The 24,915-nt window shown below is 38.9% G+C and overlaps 1 protein-coding gene across 4 annotated transcripts in view; it reads left to right on the top strand.

Moving 5' to 3' along the window:
• vti1a (vesicle transport through interaction with t-SNAREs 1A) overlaps window positions 1–24,915 on the top strand; it is a 298,788-nt gene that overhangs the window by 213,441 nt on the left and 60,432 nt on the right. For 2 of the 4 annotated variants that reach the window (XM_057827005.1, XM_057827004.1), the window contains 2 exons: window positions 1,412–1,482; window positions 5,272–5,333. In XM_057827005.1, the coding sequence (XP_057682988.1) occupies window positions 1,412–1,482; window positions 5,272–5,333 (133 nt within the window). Of the gene's footprint in view, window positions 1–1,411; window positions 1,483–5,271; window positions 5,345–24,915 lie in introns of all 4 variants that reach the window. The other 2 variants (XM_057827007.1, XM_057827006.1) reach the window with 1 other exon arrangement.

The raw sequence follows: 24,915 nt of genomic DNA, 5'->3' as shown, positions 1-24,915 counted from the left end.
TTTCCCTGTTATTTTAAAGCATTTTAACTAAAGATGTCCCGATCACGTCATTTTCAAAGTATCGGAATCGGCAAAAAAATATCGGACATGCCTTTTTTTAATATATATTTTTTAATTAAATCGTTTTCTATTTGTATTTAACGTTACAGACAAAATGTCTTACACTCATCCAGAGTCTTTAGTTTTGGCTTAAAGTAGGGCTATCAAATTTATCGCGTTAACGGCGGTAATTAATTTTTTTTTAATTAATCACGTAAAATTATTTAACGCCATTAACGCATGCACTGCACGACCCACTCATGAATTGTCGCAATCAATCTATAATGGCGCCGTTTTACTTACATATAGAGCTAAAAGATAACGTAAAATGAGTAGAGTGAATTTTGGCAGTCTTTGGAGCCTTTTTATACTTGGCTAAAGCCTTAAAATCCCCTTCTCCACAATTAGAAATATCGTGGGAAGCAATGTGGGGAAGAAAGGTCGAAGTTGATCTTTTTCTTAACACCTTATGCTATTTCCCAATGCAGAGAAGATGAATTGGTGCCACTACGCACAGTCATGGTTGCACTTCCCATCATGCATTTGGGCAGAACCGTTAAATGGCTACAGTATCATAAACTGAAAGCTCAACAAATACACTAGATGGCAATATTTAGTCACGATATACAAAGTCACATTTATCCTTTAAGAATTACAAGTCTTTCTATCCGTGGATCCCTCTCACAGAAAGAATGTTAATAATGTAAATGCCATCTTGAGGATTTATTGTCATAATAAACAAATACAGTACTTATGTACTGTATGTTGAATGTATATATTCAACCGAGTTTTATTCATTTTTTTCCTAATGCATTGCCAAAATGAATATGATCGGGAAAAATTATCGGGAATGATTGGAATTGAATCGGGAGCAAAAAAAAGCAATCGGATCGGGAAATATCAGGATCGGCAGATACTCAAACTAAAACGATCGTGTTTGGATCGGGAGCAAAAAAACATGATCGGAACAACCCTAATTTTAACTAATCGCCTGCCACTGACAATGATAAACACGCAATCCATTTGAACTGGCAGTGATGGCTGCCAGCCCTCCCAGTTTAAATGGATTGCACGTCTATCGCCGTGAGTGTCAGCCAAAGAGTCAAGAACATTTCTCGATCCCTTGTAAAAATTCCTCGATTGTGTTCCAGCACTGTACTATTTTAACAACAACGAGCATTTCAAGAATTCACCATGAAAGGATCCGTTGCTATAATCAGGTATCTGAGCCGCAAGGTGCAAGAACAGGTTGCCAACACATCACAAAAGTGCTTGACAACTGCTCGAATTTCACCTTGGAGGAGCAACCCTGAAATGAGGTCGCGTGTTCCCGAGCCCCTCGCGCTGACGCATCTGCTTTGTTGTTTGGCAGAACAAGTGGGCCAAGAGATTCTCTCCAACCTTCACACCGACCGCGAGAAGATCCAGAGGGCCAGAGAGAGGGTGAGTGTTGCCAGCAAAGTGTTGGCCGGGCTGAAAACGCAGGCAAACACGACTTGTGTGCGCACCGTCGTGACACAGCGTCGCCTCGGGCGCGTCTGCAGTTTTATGTTTGCGCGTTACCTTTTAGTCATCTGTATTTCCTGTCCATTTGAATAAGTTTGTTTGATTTGTTTAAACACGGGCGTTCGTAGCATCACATGAGTCGCAATCATCCTTTCGCAAAATCAAATGAGTACAAAATGAGGGTTGGACAGGTTATACAACACATTAATTGGGATAAAGTTGTAAAAAGATTTCTTTTATGTCACTCAAAAACATCTCAAAGTGGAATGTAGACTTTTTATAACCACTGTGCATCAAAGAAAATCTGCTTACAACATTATGCGCCCTCCTCATCCTGCTATAAAGTATTATGTAATCATTTGAAGTTTATTTCTTGCCCTTTTGAAGTGGTTCAATGTTGTAATGGGCCATTGAAAATTCCAAAAGGGAAAATTCTTGCCTCAAAAGCAGTCGGTGTCCAAATCAGTTCTCAAGGGTCGCTGTGGGTCCTAGTTTTTGTTCCTACCGATTGAGCGCAAACCCTTTAACCAATAAGGTTTCTGTTAAAACAAGCAGCACTTGATGACTGATTACCCTTGTAAAACACCAGATTGGTGCAAAGGTTTCAAGCTGTTTTATTGGAAAGAAATCCTGCACCCACTGTGGCTCGATGTGGAATAGGTCGGAGAGCCCTGCCCTAAAGACACCCATCGTCAACTCACAGTGTTGTCACAGATTACATGAAAAAAATAATTTACTTACTGATTACACCTCAAAAAAGTAATCTAGTTATTTTACTGATTACCAACAAGTCACCTCAAGGCATAAATGTGCAACTTAAATATGATGTAAACAAAAGTCGCCGACTACCCGCCGTTGCAGAGGCAAAACTATGAAAGCGCCACGCATGTAGCAGCTCCAGCCTATCGCTGGAACCCTCCAGAATGAAGGAAAAATACTCATGTTCATTCATGGAAGCACACAGATCAACATGTGTCGCAAGAAGGTTAGTGCAGGTGAAGGAAAAAACGTGACGCTTACCATTGAAATTAGGATGGAAATGATAGAAAAATATGAGCGTGGTGTGTTAACTGGCTCGACAATACGGACGGAATATGTTACAATCTCGACGTTCCTCCGAATTCGCTTCGCCATAAGTTAAGATGATAATTATAGTTGTTATAACATCGGCAAGGAAGTCACCAGCTTCGCCAGGTTTTAATCATTTATTTCAGAACTTGAGCAACACAACACGACTACTGTCCACCGTAGCCGACACCAAAAACAACATGAAAAGAGAAAGTAAATGCTTTTCCGCAGGAACAGCATGCAAAAGACAAACGCCACATTAGAACCCGATTCGCCACATTATTATTAGGATTTGTATTGATAATTTATTTGTTTTGCTATCAAATCAAATCAAATTGATTTCAATAGCCCTTTACAAAAACCCAGAAGGTCCTCAAAGTGCTTTACAACAACGATGTAGTTCATGATCAGTGTTGTCACAGATTTCTTGAAAAGTAATTTGATTACTGATTACACCTCAAAAAAGTAATCTAGTTACTTAACTGATTAATTCATCATCAAAGTAACTAAGTTACTGTAAAAGTAATCTATCAGTTACTTTTTACCCATTTTTCGCCCTTTGCCGCCTCAACATAAGAATGACAAAAGAAAAAATGTCATCACATGTAATTGACTTTCTGATGATTGAATTTAAAGGGGAATATCAGAATTTCGCGCTAGCTTAGCCACTCCGGAGCCCTGAAACTAACAAATATCTTGGAATTTGTTGAAATCAACTCCACCGACCAATTAAACCCCGCTAACTCTAAGATTAAGCCTGATGTCAAAACTTCTGAATTTCGGGTTATGGTTAACAGCATATCCGTGCCAATGTAAAACAATGCAAACTGACTGCAAAAAAATTGCAAAGATGGTGGCGGGAAAGTATTATACAATGACATAAAGAATAAAATCCAAAAAGAACGCATCACGATTAAAGTCAAAACAGCAAATAAAACAATAAAACAGATATACACTAAGTGTAATTGTACCAGCAGTATTTATTAAGGATTTAGCGTAGGTTTTTGGGCTGAGAACAAATGAATCCATACCATAATTCTTATGGGAAAATTCCGGTTTATTTTGATTCACAAACAAGGACCTGGAACGAATTCATCTATGTACTATGTAGAGGTACCACTGTATCTTGATAATCAGTTCATTATTTTTTTGAGACAAAATGGTCCAAATCCTCTTATTTTAGCCTCCTTACAGTAAATATTCTCAGATTTCTATCCTCGATGAAAGCATACTGATAACACTTGCAACCAATTTGAAAAAATAAAGTTATTTTATGCTGATTGAAATTCAAATTGGCGTACTGATTGCCAATTCAGCTTTTCTTTGTAGTACGCCAAGTTTTTTTTTCCTCCTCTACAGCTCACCTACTCACTGCGTTCTTACTACTTGCACACGATTAAAAATTACTGTAACCACACCCTTTATAAAAACGTACTAGTGTTAAATAAAGATTGCCTCAGTCATGCCTCTTTCTTTCATATTTTAATGTATGTCAATATTGAAATATTTTTATATAATAAGTAGTGTTGCACAGATGGATTAGCTTAGCTCATGTGCTAGTCACTTATGTTAGCAGAGGGCCCAAGTTCGCTAGCCTATTTCCAGTATTCTTAACAAAGCTAGCGTCTTTATAGTCAATATCAGTGTTCATAAATGTCGGAAAATCGGAAATAAATTCTTTAAAAATCAAACAATGTGATTTTCTGTTTTTTTTTCCACATTGTCTCTCATGGTTGAGGTTTACCCATGTTGACAATTACAGGCCTCTCTAATCTTTTCAAGTAGGAGAACTTGCACAATTAGTGGTTGACTAAATACTTATTTGCCCTACAGCTGTCAGACCTAACAACAAAAATTGTTTCCCCCCAGTGTTATCTTTGAAAATAATCCTAATAAGATTTTTTTTGCTTTGAAAAATAAGTATACACTTACTGTACATAGTATTCCTAAGCCAACTTTTCTCAGTGTAGTTTACACTTCCAATGCATATTTATGGCTAAAATGTTAAGCCCAGAGACTTATAACAGGCAAAATCCTTCACATGCCAAACACTCAGATGGACAGACATGATAGGTAGGCATGAGAAGACCAAAAAACAGGAAAGGCCGCCCCACCCCTGGCGGCCCCCTCAACAGAGAATGCTTAAGGATCACAACAAGGCAGTGGGCCTCGCTCAGACCTTTTCAAAGGAAATCAAACATTTCCTTTCAAAAACGCTCCACCGTGTCTACCGAGGCTACTTTTTCTTTCTTTTGCTTTTTCCTCTCTCCACTTTCTTCCCGAGAGTCTTCTTTACTCAACGCCCCCCCACCGCATTCACACAAACACACGACTTAAAAGATCGGAACGTATAAGCGATAAAAAAAGAAGCCACGAGACGGTTAAGAGGTCGTTAACAACCATTTTGCTAGACTGGAAATGTTTGATGCATGAACTGGTTTTGAACCCTTCCACTGTACGCACACAGACAAAAAAAAGTCAAGTGTTACAGTATGCTCAGCAGGAGCTTTTTGTTGCTTTTGTGATACAAATAAGTTGTCTCAACTCAAGGTAAAAGAAGCAAACCTCTTGAACTTGTTGAACTCATTCACTGCTAGTGGCGGCGATTGACATCCAATCGTTACTAACCCGTCGTTTGTCCCGCTCGTGTCCTTTCAGCTGCGAGAAACGGACGCCAACCTTGGGAAGAGCTCTCGCATCCTCACGGGCATGCTGAGAAGGTAAGAGGCAGGTACGAAACGTTAGCAACGTGCTAATACTTTGCATTCGGATAACACTGGTCTCCAACAAAAAGGCAGAATGGATAAAAGTAATGAGAAAGAAAAATGAGGTCAAAAGTGTCAGTTGTCTATAGTTTTTGAGATAGAGTATCTGACCAAAATATTAAAATCCAAGCAATTTAGGCGAAATGTATTGCATAAATCCTGGTGTTTTGGAAGTGAACAAAATGCATTTTAGTGCTGCAACGATTAATCGGTTAACTTGAGTAATTCGAGAGAAAAAAGCCCTCGAATCAAATTTTGCCGCTTTGAGTATTCGTTTAATCAGAGTGGCATTGTAAGGGTTTGTTTTGAAATTGTTTGCATTTAGTTTTATTGATTTGGGTGGATACACTGCCCTCTCGAGGCAACAGTGAATATGATATAACTCATTTAACATGGCTGAATCCAGCTGCTCCATGTTAAGGCCAATATAAGGTAAGTATTTGTTTGAGTTAGTTTTTTTATATGCATTCATGATTTAGTGAATAGGTATATTTAGCCGTTTTCTTGCAGAGACATGGCTTCCTGGATCCCTTTTATATACACTAATCGCCATCATTTACAGATAAATCCCCTTAGCCTGGATTAGACAGTATTATATGAATACTAAGGATGTCCGGATCGCATTTTTTTGCACCCAAGTCCAAGTCACCTGATTTTGAGAATGTGCCTATTACTAAAAGTCCCGATTTGATCCCAAATTTTTTTTTTTTTTTTTAAATTTGACGCTCATGCTGGCGAGAACAGCCTCTCACTTACACAAGGAATAAGTTGCCAAAGCAGACTTCAGACTATGTAAGTTTAAGGATGATTAACACATTTGTGCCTTTGATTTTAGAGCTACCACGGATCAAAGCTACAAACCTGACAATCATCATTAACTTTAATTAAGTACCTGACGCCAGCTGTACTGGTGACCAAGAGAAACAGTTTGGTCACACTGCTTTTCTGGAGGGAAGGTGAGAGGCTGTACAAGCATGAAGCAGAAAAACATAGATATATATTTTTTAATTACCGCAATTTTTGGACTGTGAACTGCTACTTTTTTCCTTCAGTTTGAATCCTGCTGCTTATAGTCCAGTGGGACTTTTTTAAAAATTTTATTTATTTGGGTTAATAGGTAACACTTTAATTGACAGCGGCGTCATAATTATGCCATGATATTCTCATGGGCATTACTGAATGCTTATGTCAAAGTGTCATCCGGAAAATTATGTCACTAACTCCATTTATGTCCAGCTTGGATCTTTTACATCCATTCAAAATTGAGATAACACTCAATGGCATTTGTTATCAACATTCATTAATGCTCATGGCAGTGTCATGTCATAATTATGATAGTCTTAAGGTGCCACTGTCAAATAAAGTGCTACCAAATACCATAACTAGCAATTAATGAAACGACTTGAACAGTAACTGAGGAAATAATTAGCACTGAACATGAATTTTGATTGTTATTTACATCTGTAGCGCTGCAATGCATGCTAGGAGGCATGTTGGAAGACAACAGTGTTGACAGCAGGTGGCAGCAGAGGTTGACATTCTTAAGATGCCGCTGTCAAATAGAGTTAACGGTTAATATCTTTTGGTGTAGATATCCCACGATACAGTGAGGACAGCAGAGGTTTATAGTCCAGTGCGGCTTATCTAGAAACAAATGCCGTTTTCTTGACCAATTTGGTGGGTGGCGGCTTATAGTCAGGTGCGCCTTATAGTGTGAACATTACGGTAAAAACCCGATCCTTTTCACCCAATTACGATCCTCTGAAAAATGGCGTGATCGGCCAGATTTTCGATCATGTGATCGGATCGGGACATCTCTAATGAATACAATGTAGTCATAGTGAGTCAACCAAAGTCCCAAACAGAGCTACTCAAGTCAGGTGAAAATTCATCTAGTTTTAATATCTCAATATACCGGATTGGCCCGAATATAAGACAGTGTTTTTTGCATTGAAATAAGACTGAAGGAGTGGGGGTCGGCTTATATTTGCGGTCTAGACAATATACCCATTCATGACGCTAGATGGCGCCAGATATCATTGAAGCGATGTTCTGTCATGACAGATCTCAGCTACTCTCAAGTTTACCCAGTTTGCATTATTTTATTGCGATATTTTTCCTTATTCAGATTTGTTTCAAGACTACAGTTACAGTTAGACTTCACTTTGATGGTTAATGCAGTTATTGCAATTTTGTTGTTTTATCACAATAGATTGGTTTATTATACATTTCAAAAACCAGAAGCCATTCATTTACAAATGTGATTGCACTTTAGTGTACATATTCAATTGTTCAGATATTAAGATTTGAATGAGGCAAAATAACATGCTTTTTCTCTCAAATATGTTGTTATAATCATTTGTTTCAGATGTACTGTAATTATTTTCTGTATGGAAATTAATTGATGTTCAAAAAGTCTTTTTTCAAACTTGAGTCTTGAAAAAGAGGGGGGTCGTCTTATAATCAGGGCCATCTTATATTGGGGCCAATACGGTATTTCGCAATATATCGCAACCCCTCCAAAAATTGCAATATCATTTATTTCCAATATCGTTCAGCCCTACATTATATTATCACACCCCTAATCGTTACATTAAAACAGTATAGAATTATGAACAAATTATGATCAATTCAAACAGAGGATGCGCAGACGTATATTTGTCGCAAATTTTGTTAAAAATTACTCTAAATCACTCAACAACAGAAGTTTGTTTCTCTTCAGAAATATCTACAACGCCTGCGATCAACTCTGCATCTTTTTACCACATCCTCTCTACTTAACCCACGAGTTCCATTTCATTGATTCCAAATTTTTTTGTCATAAATTTAAAAAAATGTTTCCAAACATTCCGAAAAAGTCTATTGGAACCACATTGTTTTGTCGAACTACTTCACGGTACATATATAATGATGCCCGATATAGATAAAACCCATGTAAAACTTTGCCGCCCGTCTGTATATCTTGCTTCTGCTGCCATCAAACACACAATTCAAACACAAATAATTCAATACTCCTTGCTGCGCCACTCCTCTACACACACATACGAGCGTTCTATCACATCTCCATTTCATAAAGTGCCAGCCCCCTGAACCGCGACGCCACGGTTTTGTTTCCCCGCTCCCTCTTTCTTGTCGCACCCCTCCCTCCTGTGGATTTTGATTAAGAGTAATATGTAAATGACAGCGCCTAAATGTAAAATCGAGGGGCCGGGAAGGAAGTGCCAATTGAAATAGATGCTTCAGTGCCCGTAGACAATTTGGGCTCGGGGGTAGGGGGGCAACAAGAGAGGGCAGGCCGACTGTAACCGATATTTCTGCATACGTCTCCATTTTGTCACGTTTGATTACGGCGAGAGGAAGGAGATTGCCGGCGAGGAGGACCCCGAGGGGGGGTGTCGGTCAGTCACCCATAACTGTCCAACAATCATTCATCATCCCGTCGGCAGCGTTAAGTAAATAACACACTTATTTCAATATTATCATATTAATGTTAAAGTTCAGCTGTCACCTAACGGGAAGACTTAATCAGACGTAGCGTGCCAGCAAGCGCCCGTCTCGTAGCTCAAATCAGGATTTATGAGCGCTCCCGCTAACATTCTCGACCCCCGCTGACGCTTTTCAAAGCGAAAATATTGAGATTCTGTTGTGTGATTTGAAAAATACTGTTATAAGACTTCCACTCATCGGTTGCCGTTGACGGTGGTGGACGTCCAATTTTGCCAGACCCTCCTAGTCAAAGTAGATTAGATGTCATTGGTCCTCAATGGCGTATTTTTCTGTCACAACACTTACAGTGGGGCAAATACAGTGGGGAGAACAAGTATTTGATACACTACCGTTTTTGCTGGTTTTCCCACTTGCAAGCCATGTAAAGGTCTGTAATTTGTATCATAAGTTCTCTTCAACTGTGAGGGACGGAATCGAATACAAAAATCCAGAAAACCACATTGTATAATTTTTAAATAATAAATTTGTGTTTAACTGCATGAAATAAGTATTTGATACATTCCCAACTAGTAAATATTTCGGCTCTTAGGTCTTTTTTAAGAACCCCTCCTGTTCTCCACTCATTACCGGTAGTAACTGCACCTGTTTGAACTTGTTACCTGTATGAAAGACACCTGTTCACATGCTCAAACAAACAAACTCCAACCTCTCCACAATGGCCTAGACCAAAGAGCTGTGTAAGGACATCAGGGATAAAATAATAGACCTGCACAAGGCTGGGATGGGCTACAGAAAAATAAGCAAGCAGCTTGGTGAGAAGGTAACAACTGTTGGAGAGATTATTAGAAAATGGAAGAAGTTCAAGTTGACGGTCAATCTGCCTCGTTCTGGGGCTCCATCCAAGATCTCACCTCGTGGGGCATCACTGATCATGAGGAAGGTGAGGGATCAGCCCAGAACTACACGGCAGGACCTGGTCAATGACCTGAAGAGAGCTGGAACCACAGTCTCGAAGAAAACCATCGGAAACGCATTACGCCGTCATGGATTAAAATCCTACAGCGCATGCAAGGTCCCGCTCCTGAATCCAGTGCATGTCCAGACACGTCTGAAGTTTGCCACTGACCATCTGGATGATCAAGAGGAGCAATGGGAGAAAGTCATGTGGTCGAATGAGACCAAAATTGAACTTTTTGGTCTAAACTCGGCTCGTCGTGTTTGGAGGAAAAAGAAGGATGAGTACAACCCCAAGAACACCATCCCAACCGTGAAACATGGAGGAGGAAACATCATTTTTTGGGGCTGCTTCTCTGCCAAGGGTACAGGACGACTGCACCATATTGAGGGGAGGATGGGGCTATGTATTGCCAGATCTTTGCTGACAACCTCCTTCGTTCAGTGAGAGCCCTGAAGATGGGTCGTGGCTGGTCAGCATGACAACGACCCAAAGCACACAGCCAAGGAAACTAAAGAGTGGCTCCGTAAGAAGCATCTTAAGGTCCTGGAGTGGCCTAGCCAGGCACCCGATCTGAACCCGATAGAAAATCTATGGAGGGAGCTGAAAGTCCGTGTTGCCCGGCAGCAGCCCCGAAACCTGAAGGCTCTGGAGAAGATCTGCATGGAGGTGTGGGCCAAAATCCCTGCTGCAGTGTGTGCAAACCTTGTCAAGGACGACAGGAAACGTTTGGTATCTGTAATAGCAAACAAAGGTTTCTGTACCAAATATTAAGTTCGATTTTTGTGACGGATCAAATATTATTTCATGCAATTAAATGCAAATTTATTATTTAAAAATCATACAACGTGATTTTCTGTTTTTTTAAATTAGATTCCGTCCTTCACAGTTGAAGAGAACTTATGATACAAATTACAGACCCCTGCTTTGTAAGTTGGAAAACCAGCAAAATCGGCAGTGTATCAAATACTTGTTCTCCCCACTGTAAGTATTTAGTCAACCACCAATTGTGCAAGTTCTTCGACTTGAAAAGATTTGAGAGGCCTGTAATTGTCAACATGGGTAAACCTCAACCATGAGAGACAGAATGTCGGGAAAAAAAACAGAAAATCACATTGTTTGATTTTTAAAGAATTTATTTCCAAATTAGAGTGGAAAAAAAGTATTTGGTCACCTACAAACAAGCAAGATTTCTGGCTGTCAAAGAGGTCTAACTTCTTCTAACGAGGTCTAACGAGGCTCCACTCGTTACCTGTATTGATGGCACCTGTTTTAACTCATTATCTGTATAAAAGAAACCTCAGTCAGTTCACTCCAAACTCCACTATGGCCAACCCCAAAGAGCTGTCGAAGACAAAATTGTAGACCTGCACCAGGCTGGAAAGATTGAATCTGCAATGGGTAAAACGCTTGGTGTAAAGAAATCAACTGTGGGAGCAATTATTAGAAAATGGAAGACATACAAGACCACTGATAATCTTCCTCGATCTGGGGCTCCATGCAGGATCTCACTCCGTGGCGTCAAAATGACAACAAGAACGGTGAGCAAAAATCCCAGTGAGAAAAAAAGGAGAAACAAATGCCTTTATTATATTGCAACTAATCGAGGAACAGTAAAAGAAGACAGTTCCGGGGACTATTTTCGACTGTGGGAACCTAAATCCAAGCACATTTACGTTTGCAGCCGACATTTTATTACTGGTGAGTTTAATCGATTATTTTTTGCCCCAATTAGCTGCTACGATCCAATAGACTAGGCAGTGGTTATTTTTACCTTAACCGGCAACTCGCAAAGCGTTTTTTTTTCTTTTGCCGTGAACTGCTCTGATTAGTCAATCGCTATATTATTGGCCTGTTGGGAATTGGTTATTTTGCCGTGACGTGTTGACGGCTAAATAAAGCTTGGAAGCGAATTACCGGTAACGGCAGAAATAATCACTTCGTATATACTACCAATTTTCTCACTTCCACACAGTACATATTCCACGTAAATGATAAAGGTCAACTTACTGGGTGACTTTATGAGGTAGTTGTAGATGTTTCCGAACTCCACTGCAAGGCAAGGCAAGGCAAGGCAAATTTATTTATATAGCGCAATTCGACACAAGGCAATTCAAAGTGCTTTACATCACATGAAGATCATAAAAATCACATTTAAATCAATACAACGTAAAAACCAAGACAAAAGATCGCATTTAATCACAAATAGAATAAAAATAAATAAATAAAAATGAAACAAATAAAAATAAAACAAAAACTACTACTACTAATAATAATTGAAATCAGCAATGGAGATAAGCACAAGAGGAATAGAAAGCAGGTAGATTGTAATATATAGCCAGTTATGGAAATGCAGTGCTAAACAAAAGCGTTTTTAGCCCTGATTTAAAAGAGCTAACAGTTTGAGCATACTTCAGACGTTCAGGTAACTTGTTCCAGAGGTGAGGAGCATAATAACTAAATGCTGCCTCACCCTGCTTGGTTCTTGTTCTTGGAACATGTAGAAGACCGGTCTCATAGGAATCTAACAAGTCAAGCATGTATTTTGGTCCAAGGCCATTAAGTGTTTTGTAGACGAGCAGTAGTATTTTATAGTCTATCCTTTGACTCACTAGAAACCAGTGTAGCGATTTCAAAACCGGTGTAATGTGGTCCAGCTTCCTTGTATTTGTGAGGACTCTGGCTGCAGCATTCTGTACTAGTTGCAGCTTCCTGACAGATTTTTTTATCAAGACCTGTAAATATACCGTCGCAATTGTCCAATCTGCTGAAAATGAATGCATGCATAAGTTTTTCCATGTCTTGTTGAGTCAGAAGCCCCTTAATTCTGGTTATATTTTTTAGGTGGTAATAAGCGGACTTAGTGACGGACTTTAGTTGGCTATCAAATTTTAGGTCTGAATCAATAATTACGCCAAGGTTTCTGACTTGATTTGTAGCTGTAAGTGACATTGTGCTAAGTTCCCTGCTTATCTTTGACCTTTCCTTTTTTGGCCCAAAAATGATCACCTCTGTCTTCTCCACATTTAACTGGAGAAAATTCTGGCACATCCATTCATTGATTTGATGAATGCATTTATTCAGGGAGACTAAGGGACTATAATCATGTGGGGACACAGAAATGTACAGTTGTGTGTCATCTGCATAGGCTTGATAGGAGATGTCATACTGTTCCATTATCTGAGCTAACGGAAGCATATAGATGTTAAATAAGAGTGGTCCAAGAATTGACCCTTGAGGGACTCCACTCGTGAATTTGGTTCGTTCTGACTGATAGTTTCCGATTGACACAAAGAAATCCCTATCATGTAAATAGGATCTGAACCACTGAAGAATAGTGTCAGTAAGCCCTACCCACTGTTCCAATCTGCTGAGTAGTATGCTGTGATCAACCGTGTCGAATGCGGCGCTGAGACCCAATAGTAACAGAACAGATGATTTGCCTGCATCGGTATTCCGACGAATATCATTTAGGACTTTGATAAGCACGGTCTCGGTGCTGTGTTGTGGCCGAAATCCAGACTGAAATGAGTTAAAAAGATTGTTTTGCATCATAAAAGTCTGGATTTGTTTGAACACAACCCTTTCGATAATTTTCCCCAGGAATGTCAGATTTGATATTGCAGGCCATTCCTTTGTTTATCCAGCTATCAGCTGCGACTTTGTATCGGCAGCTTTGTCCGCCAAGAAACGCTAATTTTAAATTACATCGCCTCCTCGCGTCTGTCGGCAGTGACTCGTGATAATAGTAAGCCACGTTTAAGACATTTTTAGGAAAAAAGACGCAAAACACACCTGAAATATATGAATTTCAGACGTTTGTCTATGGAATGTTAAGCTTTGCATACCCCCGTCACAAAATGGCGACACGTTGCTAAACGAGGTGACATCACGCCGACTTCCTCCATGTCCGTGTCAGACGAGAGTCTGCTTCTCAGTCGTAAGGCGACAGTCAAGCCAGACCCAACGCTGCCATTGGAGGTCAGTGTATTCTCCGTCATCAAATAACATACAATACTTTGGACTTTTTGGATAGTTATTTTGGGGTACTTAAAGGGTTAATTCTGATTTACGTGGAAATTCGGTTTACGTCGCCAGCGCAGGGACGGAACTTGTTCGTAACACGGGAACTACCTGTTTTAAATTTGTGATTAATAAATAATGTTAGACATTATAGGCACCAACATACGAGTAGTACTTTTTAAAAAATTGTTCATTTTGTAATTTGAACAGTAACACGCCATTCTCCCTGTTAATTTGCGGCTAAATCGACTTTGTCAATTCAAGGCACGCGTGACTGAATACACTTGATTGATTGACTCTGAGAAAAATGGGAGAAATTGTCACACTTTATCAGGCGTCTTTGTACGCCGTAGTCATTCGTATCCCAAATGTCCCGTATGTGAGCAGTCCACCTCCAAGCGATGTCCATCCCGCCAGTCCCGGGTTGCATGAATATGGAGCTGTTCTGCGGCCGGGAGCTTGCTTATGTTTTCCGTCTGATATCCAGGCCCCTCCATTCCCATTTCAAAGGGAGGTCCACCCGGGGCCTTGACTTTTTGATCTGCCTGGCGACTGAGTCGACCACCTGCATGTGGGATCAGCTGCCAGCCAGGGTCCGACAGCCCCGCTGCTTCCCCTGCTCCTCCTTGTCTTGCCTGCTTCACTGCTCCCTTTTACTGGGACCGCTTCTTCCCACCGCCGGAGCCCCAGCGGTCCCGAACTGGGCCGAGAGCCACGTTTCGGAGGCTCGTCCTAACTACGGCACGAAAAGAATTTGCTAGTCACGGAAATATTGTGGCTGTTGCTTAGGAATTAAACTCACAGGAGAAACCGTGGTTAAGGATTTAATTTACATTTGTGAGTATAAAAATGGGCAAAACTGACGGACAAGCGCTTCATTTTGTGAGCTTGACTCACCATCATGCTCTGTTCTATTACTTTTATTAACAAATTAATGAGTAAATCAGGTCATCAAATGTGTAAATCCCCTCTAGCTGTATGGTGTTAATAGGATGTACTCTATACTATCCCGGCTCACGGGGTCTGTGTTTGTGGAACATGGCTATGTAGGTCACATAACCGACGGCGGCGTCTCGGGACCATCTTGAAGTACGCGATCGAACAAAACGATTTGATTTGGGCGATAATTGAAGCTGAAAGATGGAGCGCGGCGTTGTTTACATCTTTCGCCGTCGCCTTTTGTACTCTTGGTTGATTTATTTATTGTTGACGTTGAGTTTTAAGGCCAGACGAGTGGGGAAATCTGAGTTGTAAAAAAGGGGGGCAGTGTTAGTGTCAAGGGAGTTTTTCTTTAACTTATGTGATGGGGGAGGCGTCGATTGGGGAAGCTATGATTTGTCCAAAAAAAAAACAAACAAACATATTAATATATATATATATGTGTGTGTTTGTGTGTGAACTATATTGACTGCCTTGATTCATGTCACATAGGAGTTCAGGTTATTTTTAGTAACTATACCTTCTGGACAAATACATTTATATACATTATATGCATTTATCAACCACTTTATTGGGTAGTTTTATTTTTTTGTGTAATCTACCATAATTTTCACACTATAAGGCACACCTATTTACACCAAAAGATGTTATCCGGTAACACTTTATTTGACAGTGGCATCATACGACTATCATAAGACCAAATGAACCACCATAAATTGCTTCAAGAAGCTTCATTTGGCCATTACTGCTCCCTTGGGCGAGACCGTCAACCTCTGCTGCCACCTGCTGTCAACACTGTCGTTGACCAACATGCCTCCTAGTATGCATAGCAGCGCTACAGCTGTAAAAAAACAATCAAAATTCATGTTCGTGCTAATTATTTCTTAATTACTGATTCAGTTATTTAATTAATTGCTAGTTATGGTATTTGGTAATACATTATTTGACAGTGGTGCCATAAGACTGTCATGTCATAATTATGATGGTCTTATGATGCCGCTGTCAAATAAAGCGTTGCCTATTAGCCCAAATAATACAACAAATAAGCTGCACTGGACTATTGGCCTCGGGATTCAAAATGAAGGAAAAAAAGTGGCGGCTTATAGTCCAAAAATTAAGGTAATCTAAATAAAACCGATCATCTTGAAACTTGATAGCAATGTTGCATGGAGCAGTATTTTGTATCAGGGCTGACAGTGTCTTTCCAAGAACTGTCACCATATTCAAGTTTGCACTGAAATGTCAATGTCATCGCAATGCTAATGCCACAACATTGTCACATCCATCTCACTAAGTAATAGGCTCTCAGATATCTGCTTCAATCTGGGTACTGCCTAAGCAATATTTGCTCACTTACATTATAGCATTTCTGCACTGTTACATTAATATCTATCAATCAATGTCATATCAAGTCAATCATCTGCCTGCTTGTCGAAGCACGAAAAATTGTCATTGACGCACTGTTATATGATCACTACTAGGGTTGTTCCGATCATGTTTTTTTGCTCCCGATCCGATCATTTTAGTTTGAGTATCTGCCGATCCCGATATTTCCCGATCCGATTGCTTTTATTTGCTCCCGATTCAATTCCAATCATTCCCGATAATTTTTCCCGATCATATACATTTTGGCGATGGATTAAGAAAAAATGAATAAAACTCGGACGAATATATACATTCAACATACAGTACATAAGTACCATATTTGTTTATTATGACAATAAATCCTCAAGATGGCATTTACATTATTAACATTATTTCTGTGAGAGGGATCCACGGATAGAAAGACTTGTGACTTTGTATATTGTGACTAAATATTGTCATCTAGTGTATTTGTTGAGCTTTCAATAAATGATACTGTAGCCATGCCCAAATGCATGATGGGAAGTGGAACCATGACTGTGCGTAGTGCTACCAATTGATATATCTTCTCTGCGTTGGGAAATAACATAAGGTGTTAAGAAAAAGATCAATTGCTACCTTGCGTCCCCACATTGCTTCCCATGATATTTCTTATCGTAGGGAGAGGGATTGTAAGGCTTTAGCCAATTAAAAAAAGGCTCCTAAGGCTGCCAAAATTCACTCTACTCATTTTACGCTGCCTTTTATCTCTCTATGTAGGTACAACGGCGGCATTACAGATTGAGCGTGACATTGCGTGAGTGGGTCGTGCAGTGCATGCATTAATTGCGTTAAATATTTTAACGTGATACATTTTTTAAAAAATTACTTACCGCCGTTATCGGGATAAATTTGATAACCTTACCTTGAACTTGAACTTAAGCCTAAACTAAAGACTCTGGATGAGTGTAACACATTATTTCTGTAACGTTAAATACAATTAGAAAACGATTTAGTTAAAAAAAAAATATATATATATATATATATATATATATGTATATATATATATATATATATATATATATATTAGGGCTGTCAAACGATTAAAATTTTTAACCAAGTTAATTACAGCTTAAAAATTAATTAATCGTAATTAATCGCAATTAATCGCAATTCAAACCATCTATAAAATATGCCATATTTTTCTGTAAATTATATATATATTCTGTAAAATAAATTGTTGGAATGGAAAGATAAGACACAAGATGGATGTATACATTCAACATACGGTACATAAGGACTGTAGTGGGCATTTCACTCTACTGTCATTTAAATCTGTCTATCCTGTCCTCACTCTGAAGCATCTACTTTTTCCAAAGCTAGATGGCTAGTGAACGACGCCTTAATAATCAGACTTCTTCCTTTTTCATCTGATTTATTAATAAAATGGCCTCAAACCATTGTCGTCTTTAGACCGTCGTAAAACTACAAAAAAAAGTACAGTACACAAGCATTGCATTAGCAACAACGTTAGCTTAGCATGCTATACAGGTTCACTAAACATAAACAAAAAGCGTCTCATACAAAAAATATAACATTTCGCTTACTAACATAATACGTACATTCTTTATAACAACCATACTTACGGACAAATCTTGTCCAAGGATCATATAAGCACAACATTACAACGTAGGCGTCAGCCCGAGACGTCGTGCAGCCATATTGAACTGGCAAGAAAACAATAAACCATGTCGCAAAGCGACCACATGAGTTCGCTGTTAGACAGCACAAAAAGCCTTGCTGTAAAACTTAATAAAACGCAGAATACTTGTCTGAGTGGGACATGTGCGTTAATTGCGTCAAATATTTTAACGTGATTAATTTAAAAAATTAATTACCGCCCGTTAGCGCGATAATTTTGACAGCCCTAATATATATATATATATATATATATATATATATATATTTAAAAAAAGGAATGGCCGATATTTTTTTGCTACTTTGAAAATGACGTGATCGGCATCCCAATCGATCGGGACATCTCTAATCACTACATCACCGCTTGTTAATAGTCCCTTATTCACTTTATTCCCAATATTTGTACACTCTAACCTTTTTTTTTTTTTTTTTTTTTCAGCCTTAAATTCTACTTTTGCTTTTGTTTTTTGTAATGCACTTTATGGCAAAGCTTTAAATTAAGGCTTTCTATTCTACAGGTAGTCCCCGGTTTACGAACGAGTTCCGTTCCTACGCTGGCGATGTATCACGGATTTCCGCGCAAATCAGAATTAACCCTTTAAATACAAAAAAAAAACTCTAAATAATAAAAAAAAACCTATTAAAAAACATGTATTATACGTATTTGCACTGTCATCCCCAAGACGTTGGAGCTAAGTCCTAGCTAGACAGTGAGCTAAACTCCGAAATGACGATGTCAGACGTCTGTTTGGTTTGCTGACTTCATTCAGCTGCTCATGACATCAACACTAAAACTAAACTAAAATAAAATGAAATTAAAAACAGTCTCATCTTCAATAACAGTAATTCAAATTTGCGTTTACAAGTAGCTGCTGATAGAGCAATAACAAACGATTAGCATGTATCAGTTAGCGTCCGCACATCATCTTAAACAATCACATAAACTCGCCCTAGGTATTCGACCACAATTGAAACGCACAAAAACAGTACAGAAGGGGTTACAGTGCCCTCCATAATTATTGGCACCCCTGAAAAAGATGTTTTTTAGCTTCTAATATATATATTTTTTTAATTCAAATAATATGGGACCTTCATGGAAAAAAAGACAAATCCAACCTTCAATACAAGTGCATTCATTCAGTGGGGAAAAAATTCCCACATGAAGAAAAAATTATCTGACAACAAATAATGTGTGTCACAATTATTAGCACGCCAGGTGTTAATACTTTGTACGACCACCTTTTGCCAACAAAATAAGGTCTGGGGTCTGAGATGGCCATGGGAGGATCTTGATTTTGTGTCTGGTGAACCATTTCTGTGTAGATTTGGCCATATGTTTAGGGTCATTGTCTTGCTGAAAGACCCAGTGACGACTCATCTTCAGCTTTCGGGCAGAGGGCAACAGATTTTGATTTAAAATGTCCTGGTATTTCAAAGCATTCATGATGCCATAAACCCTAAGAAGGTTCCCAGGACCTTTGGAAGCGAAACAGCCCCACAGAATCACTGAGCCACCCCCATACTTCACAGTGGGTTTGAGGTGCTTTTCAGCTTGCGCATCTTTCGTGGCACGCCAGACCCACTGGCCTGGGTCACGAAAGATGCAAATGAATGCACTTGTATTGAAGGTTGGATTTTTCTCTTTTTTTCCATTAAGGTCCCATATTATTTGAATTTAAAAAATATATATTAGAAGCTAAAAAACGCATCTTTTTCAGGGGTGCCAATAATTATGGAGGGCACTGTATATGACGTCGCCTCTGGATGCTTTACAAGCAACAAATGTGCGCGCAGGCTGTCAGCTCTGTCACTCGTGTGGGGTGGGCGGCCGCGTTTGTACATGCACTCGCTTCCTGTTCTACACTTCCTGCACCAAAATAAAAGCATGCGTCACAAAACAAAAGTGAACATTTAAAGTCAAAATCGCGTAGGTCGGGTCTGTAGGTCTGTCGTAACCCAAGGACTACCTGTATTTATCTTCTATTAATTGGCTGGTTTGTTACAAGCTAAGGGTATAGTTCATTCGCGCTCTTCATCACAGCCTTCAGCCTGTAGTGTGCTGTAGCACACTCGTGCATGTCTCTTGTAGTGGTACTTTGACATAACTGCCTGTAGTCATACGAGTCATGCTGTATATCCAAACAACTTTCTCTATTGAAAGCAATTGAAATCCAATCAATTCACTTCTATATCGAATACATTTTCCACATTGAAATCAATAAAAATCCCCGTAATCCGTCGCAGCCCCAATTAACAACACATTTTTTATTGTTATATGTGAACCCTGCAACTAACGATTAATTTTCTTACGTGCTTACGTGTTTCTTTTAAAGTTCAAAAGGCAAAAATCTCCTGTTTCAAAGGCCTCAGTTCGGTTGTGAGTGCTGACTTTTACATGCTACCGCTAACTCGTCATTGGGCCCGAGTAGTAGAACATTCCCACTGGATCCCATTTCCTTCTGATGTGAGCGATTTATTCCATGTAGTACATTAAAACACATTTGCCTTTGCTTCCGATGCCATATTGTCACATCCCTTGTGGGTCAGTCCTCATCGTGCCTACCCCGCTAGGGAAGCTTTTCATGTTCAAACGTCTTTATTCTGGCGTGAAGTTAACAACATCAATTGTGCCTGACCCCTTCAACTTTTAAGTGGCCAAATAGGCGCAGCTGCTCTATGTACATCAATACGTGTTGTAGTTTGAGAGTGTTTGGTAGGGTATGCAAAGTACTGTATAAAACACTGTTTATCACTGTTTAGGACATGAAGAAGGAATTGAACATTTATTGAGGTGCTGCTGTTTTGGTTTGCATTTGAGTTTGAAAGGGGTTCCCGTTGACCCAGTTCAAATAGGGTCGTCGTCAGTGGCAGGCAATTAGATGAAAATTAACATTTGATAGAATGTGTTCCTTTTTTTTCTCAAGTGAACTTAAGGCAGTACTTCTCAAATAGAGGGGAGCAAAGCGATGTCGTGGGGGTGGGGTTGTGCGGCGCATATGACCCACAGCAACTAGCACGGAGATATGAAGAGCTAAGACGAGGAAATATGACGAAGCGTAAGTAGCTTATGGCTTCACTTTTAACACAGTGGAAGATGAGGAAAGACCTGTATATTTACTAGAGGTGTGCATCGGCACTGCCCTCACGAGTCGGTTACGATTCGGAGGGCCACGATTCGATTCAGAGGGTCACGATTCGATTCGGTTCGATTCGGCAATGCATCACGATGCATTAAAGCCTGGTATGCATTAAAATTCTAAAGCAAAGCATATTTTTCATGAATCATGAGGCAACACAAGCGGTCAGACATTAAACAACTTTTTATTGGCTCCTGTGTCACTCCTGGTTGAAGTCAAATGAAAATAATTTCTGATATATTTAAAAAAAAAAAAAAAAAAAACAGATCACAGCATTTCACATTGTGCAACATCTGAACTCCTGTGCAAAATCAGTAATAACAGTCACTGTATTTTAGTCACAACGACCCATCAATAAAAATATTCAAGTAAATATTAAAGAAAACGACAAAGAAAATATTGTAGTGCAGCAGCATCTTTATCGCAATATCAATCCAGGGACCAGTTCAGTTGCAAACAAAACATCAACTAAATTGCAATGTAGAACAAAAGTAAAATGTAGGCCTAGCCCACTATATATGTGCAATAGAGGTTAGATCGGGGCTAAAAAGTCCAGCCTGACCCGACACAGCCCGCTGGTATTGAAGCCCGACCCGTCCCGAGCCAGATCAATTAACTAGATTTGCAGGCCCAGCCCAACCCCCCCCCCTTTTTTTTTGGGGGGGGGGGGGGGGGGGGGGAGAGTGACACGGAAAAAAAAAAAACGCAGCATCAGCAATTTATTTTCATTTCTTCGAGTTGGCAGAAAAAAACGCAAGTTGTCTTAATGTTTAAATAGTCTACATATTTTTATGATCGCTGGGAAAGTTTAATATAAAAAAAAAAAAAAAACCTTGGGTTTTGCAGACACACAGAGGAGATTCAAAAGGATCACATTTCTGTTGCTTTTGTGTGCATAAATAAAAGTGTCCTTCGTAACGATTTCTCAGTTGGCAGAAAAAAAAAAACGCAAGTTTTCTTAATGTTTAAATAGTCTACATATTTTTATGATCATTATAAAAGCATTTACACAACGAAATAACGCTGGGAAAGTTGAATTAAAAAAAAAAAAAAAAAAACATGCGGGCCACGGCGTTCATGTGCGTGCACAAGCAAATGCACAATACAGAGAGCCTGCTCTCGGTTTTATCCCTTTTTTTTTTTTTTTTTTTTTTTTTTTTTTTGTTTTTTTTTTTTTTTTTTTTTTTTTGTTTTAATAATAAGTTATTAGTCCGGCGCAGCAGCCCGACCCGAACCGAACGTGAATGCTTAACATTTTGGGCCCTACCCGACCCGAATTGCCCAAAATGTTAATCGGGTTCGGACACAAGATCTAACCTCTAAGAGATAGGACATAACATAACAATGGCTGAAGCGGAGAAAGAGGGAGCGAGAAAGATTATTGATGCACCTAAGAATTTGAAAGCAGACATCTGGAGAAATTTTGGCTTCTATGAGGATGGTGGGAAACTTGACCAGAGTTATGCGGTGTGTAAAAAAATGAAACATGAGAATAATAATACAACTGGGGAAACCAAATCCGTTGCATCACCGGAATTGCGCAGGGAAGATTTTTGAACGTACTTATATATTTTAAAATGCACTGAATCGATTCGGCTTGTTGCCCGCATCGAATCGAATATTCCATGCCCCGCATCGGGATGCATCGCCGCATCGATTATTGTCGACACCACTAATATTCACCGTTACTAAAAATGCAGCGGACAGCATGCAGCCAAATCCATTTACCTTGATATGCTGCTTGATTTTTTGTTTTTGTTCACGAAAACGTGCCGCATATTGCCAGCAATCGTCCCGCTTTATAAGTGTCACATCAGTAAAACAGCGAGCAGTGTTAGCATCATATAAGGTGGCATACCAAGTTGCTTAGTGCAAAAAAAAACATACTCCATAGCAAAGGAGCTGATACTGCTTGCAGCAAAAATAAACTCTGTCCCTCTGTCAAATGACACTATCCTTTTTGTTCTATTTTTTTTTTCTTCTTTTCACTGAAATTCTTTAGCATATTGTACTCTTGAGTGAATTTTTTTATGATTCATTGATTTCATTAAATTTTATATTTCAGTATCAAATTGTCAAAAATGTGCCATGAGTGTTTATTTACAGTTTGGATTTCACTTTTTATTTTTTTAAGGACAAAATATTATACAGATGTGTGCTTATCATAAAGTACCTTTAATAATTTTATTGACAAATTTACAGTGGCGGCAGAGCACTGCCTTAGGGTCATAATTAAACGAAGAAAATGTTGTTTTTTGCTCAGGAACTAATTGTGAACTTTTTTTCCCATTAATTTGAGAACTGTTAATTTTTTACTATCTTGTATTTTACTATACTGTAGGGGTTAAAATCACCAATTTCATGACAATATGATGTCATAACAATTCTTTGGGTAGCTATACAATGTTTTCCTATGTTACAAAGTCTGGCAAGATCCCATTCAAGGCCCTTTGATGGATTATATACAATAATTATGTACACGTTTAAGACAGTCGCATTTTCTCTAAAGCAATAAAAAGCAATATTGACTGGGATATCCCGATTCAATCACGTGATCAGAAATAGGGCCGATCGCGCCATTTTTCAGATGATCAGAATCAGGTGAAAAGAATCGGTTTTTATTTTTAAAAAATGTATTTATGTTTTTCTGCCTCATACTCCAGCCTTCCACCCTCCTTCCTGCTAAGCAGCGCGGCCAAACTGTCCAGCTTGCATTTGGTACTTAAAGTTAAGGATGATTGACAGGTTTGTCTCTTTGATCTTGCCAGAGAGGCTTGGTAGCTCTACGATCAGAGGCGCAAATGTTTCAATCATCGTTTAACTTGCATAAGTGTGCTGTGGCAACTCATTGTGTAAGTGGTATGAATGGATTTGAGCGGACTCACTCAATGAAGCATTTAATAATTTTTTAATACTTTATTCTTGTTCAAAAATAATGCACATTATGAAGGCGGAACGGTGAGACAGTAACATGTTTAGAACATTTATTTAAAAAAAAAAAAAAAAAAAAATCCAGTATTGGATCAGGATTTGTAATCGGCAGATTCTGAAAATCAGGTGACTCGGACTCGGTGCAAAAATCGATCGGGATATCCCTAATATTGACGCATTTGACAATTTTGTTGTGAAAACATTTCAGACAATTCCATGGAAACCAAAATGTCACTAATATGACTGGATTGTTGCTTAACCAATCAATCCAGATCTATTTTGGACATCTGCTTAAGTCAGATTGGAACATTTTTGAGGCGATTTATTTTTCATGATTGTCATGACAAACCCAAAGACTAATTGGAATGCACTAGTGCTGCAATGATTGATCGATTAACTCGAGTAATTCGATAAGAAAATAGATTCGAATTAAATTTTGCTGCTTTGAGTATTCATTTAATTAAAGTGGCGTTGTATTGGTTTGTTTTGAAAGTGTTTGCATTAAGTTTTATTGATTTGGGTGAATACACTGTCTTACAGTGGCAACAATGAATATGACATAACTAATTTCACTTCACTGAATCCAGCTGCTCCCTGTTAAGACCAACTTAAGCTAAGTTTTTGTTTGAGCTGATGTTTTTTTAATGCAGTTGTAATTCAGTTTATAGGTATATTTTGCCGTTTTTTGTGTGGGAATATGTATTTGAACCATTTAAGAGCATTGTAAAAAAAAAACTTTAAAAAGTTAGCATTTTATAGCATTTAAGCTAGCAGGCTTTTGCTATGTAATTTAGCTAATTGTTCTTTTGTTGTACTTAGATCCTCATTTATTTATTTATTTATTTTTTGTACCGTTTGAGACTCAGCTCCGATTACTCGATTGTTCGAACTAACCAGTTCATCGATTAATCGACTACTGAAATAATCGATAGCTGCAGTTCTAGAACGCACTATTTTTTTTCCTCCAAAATTTAAGGGAGGTGTTTATATAGTTTTATTTTCCTGGGGACCAATCAGGACCTATTACTCCCCCCCCCCCCCCCCCCCCCCACAATTTTTATTTGCC

The sequence above is a fragment of the Corythoichthys intestinalis genome, chromosome 21 (genome assembly GCF_030265065.1).
Source record: "Corythoichthys intestinalis isolate RoL2023-P3 chromosome 21, ASM3026506v1, whole genome shotgun sequence".
NCBI lineage: Eukaryota > Metazoa > Chordata > Actinopteri > Syngnathiformes > Syngnathidae > Corythoichthys > Corythoichthys intestinalis.
Note: the sequence above shows the minus strand (reverse complement) of the source record. Positions and strands in the feature narration are given on the sequence as shown.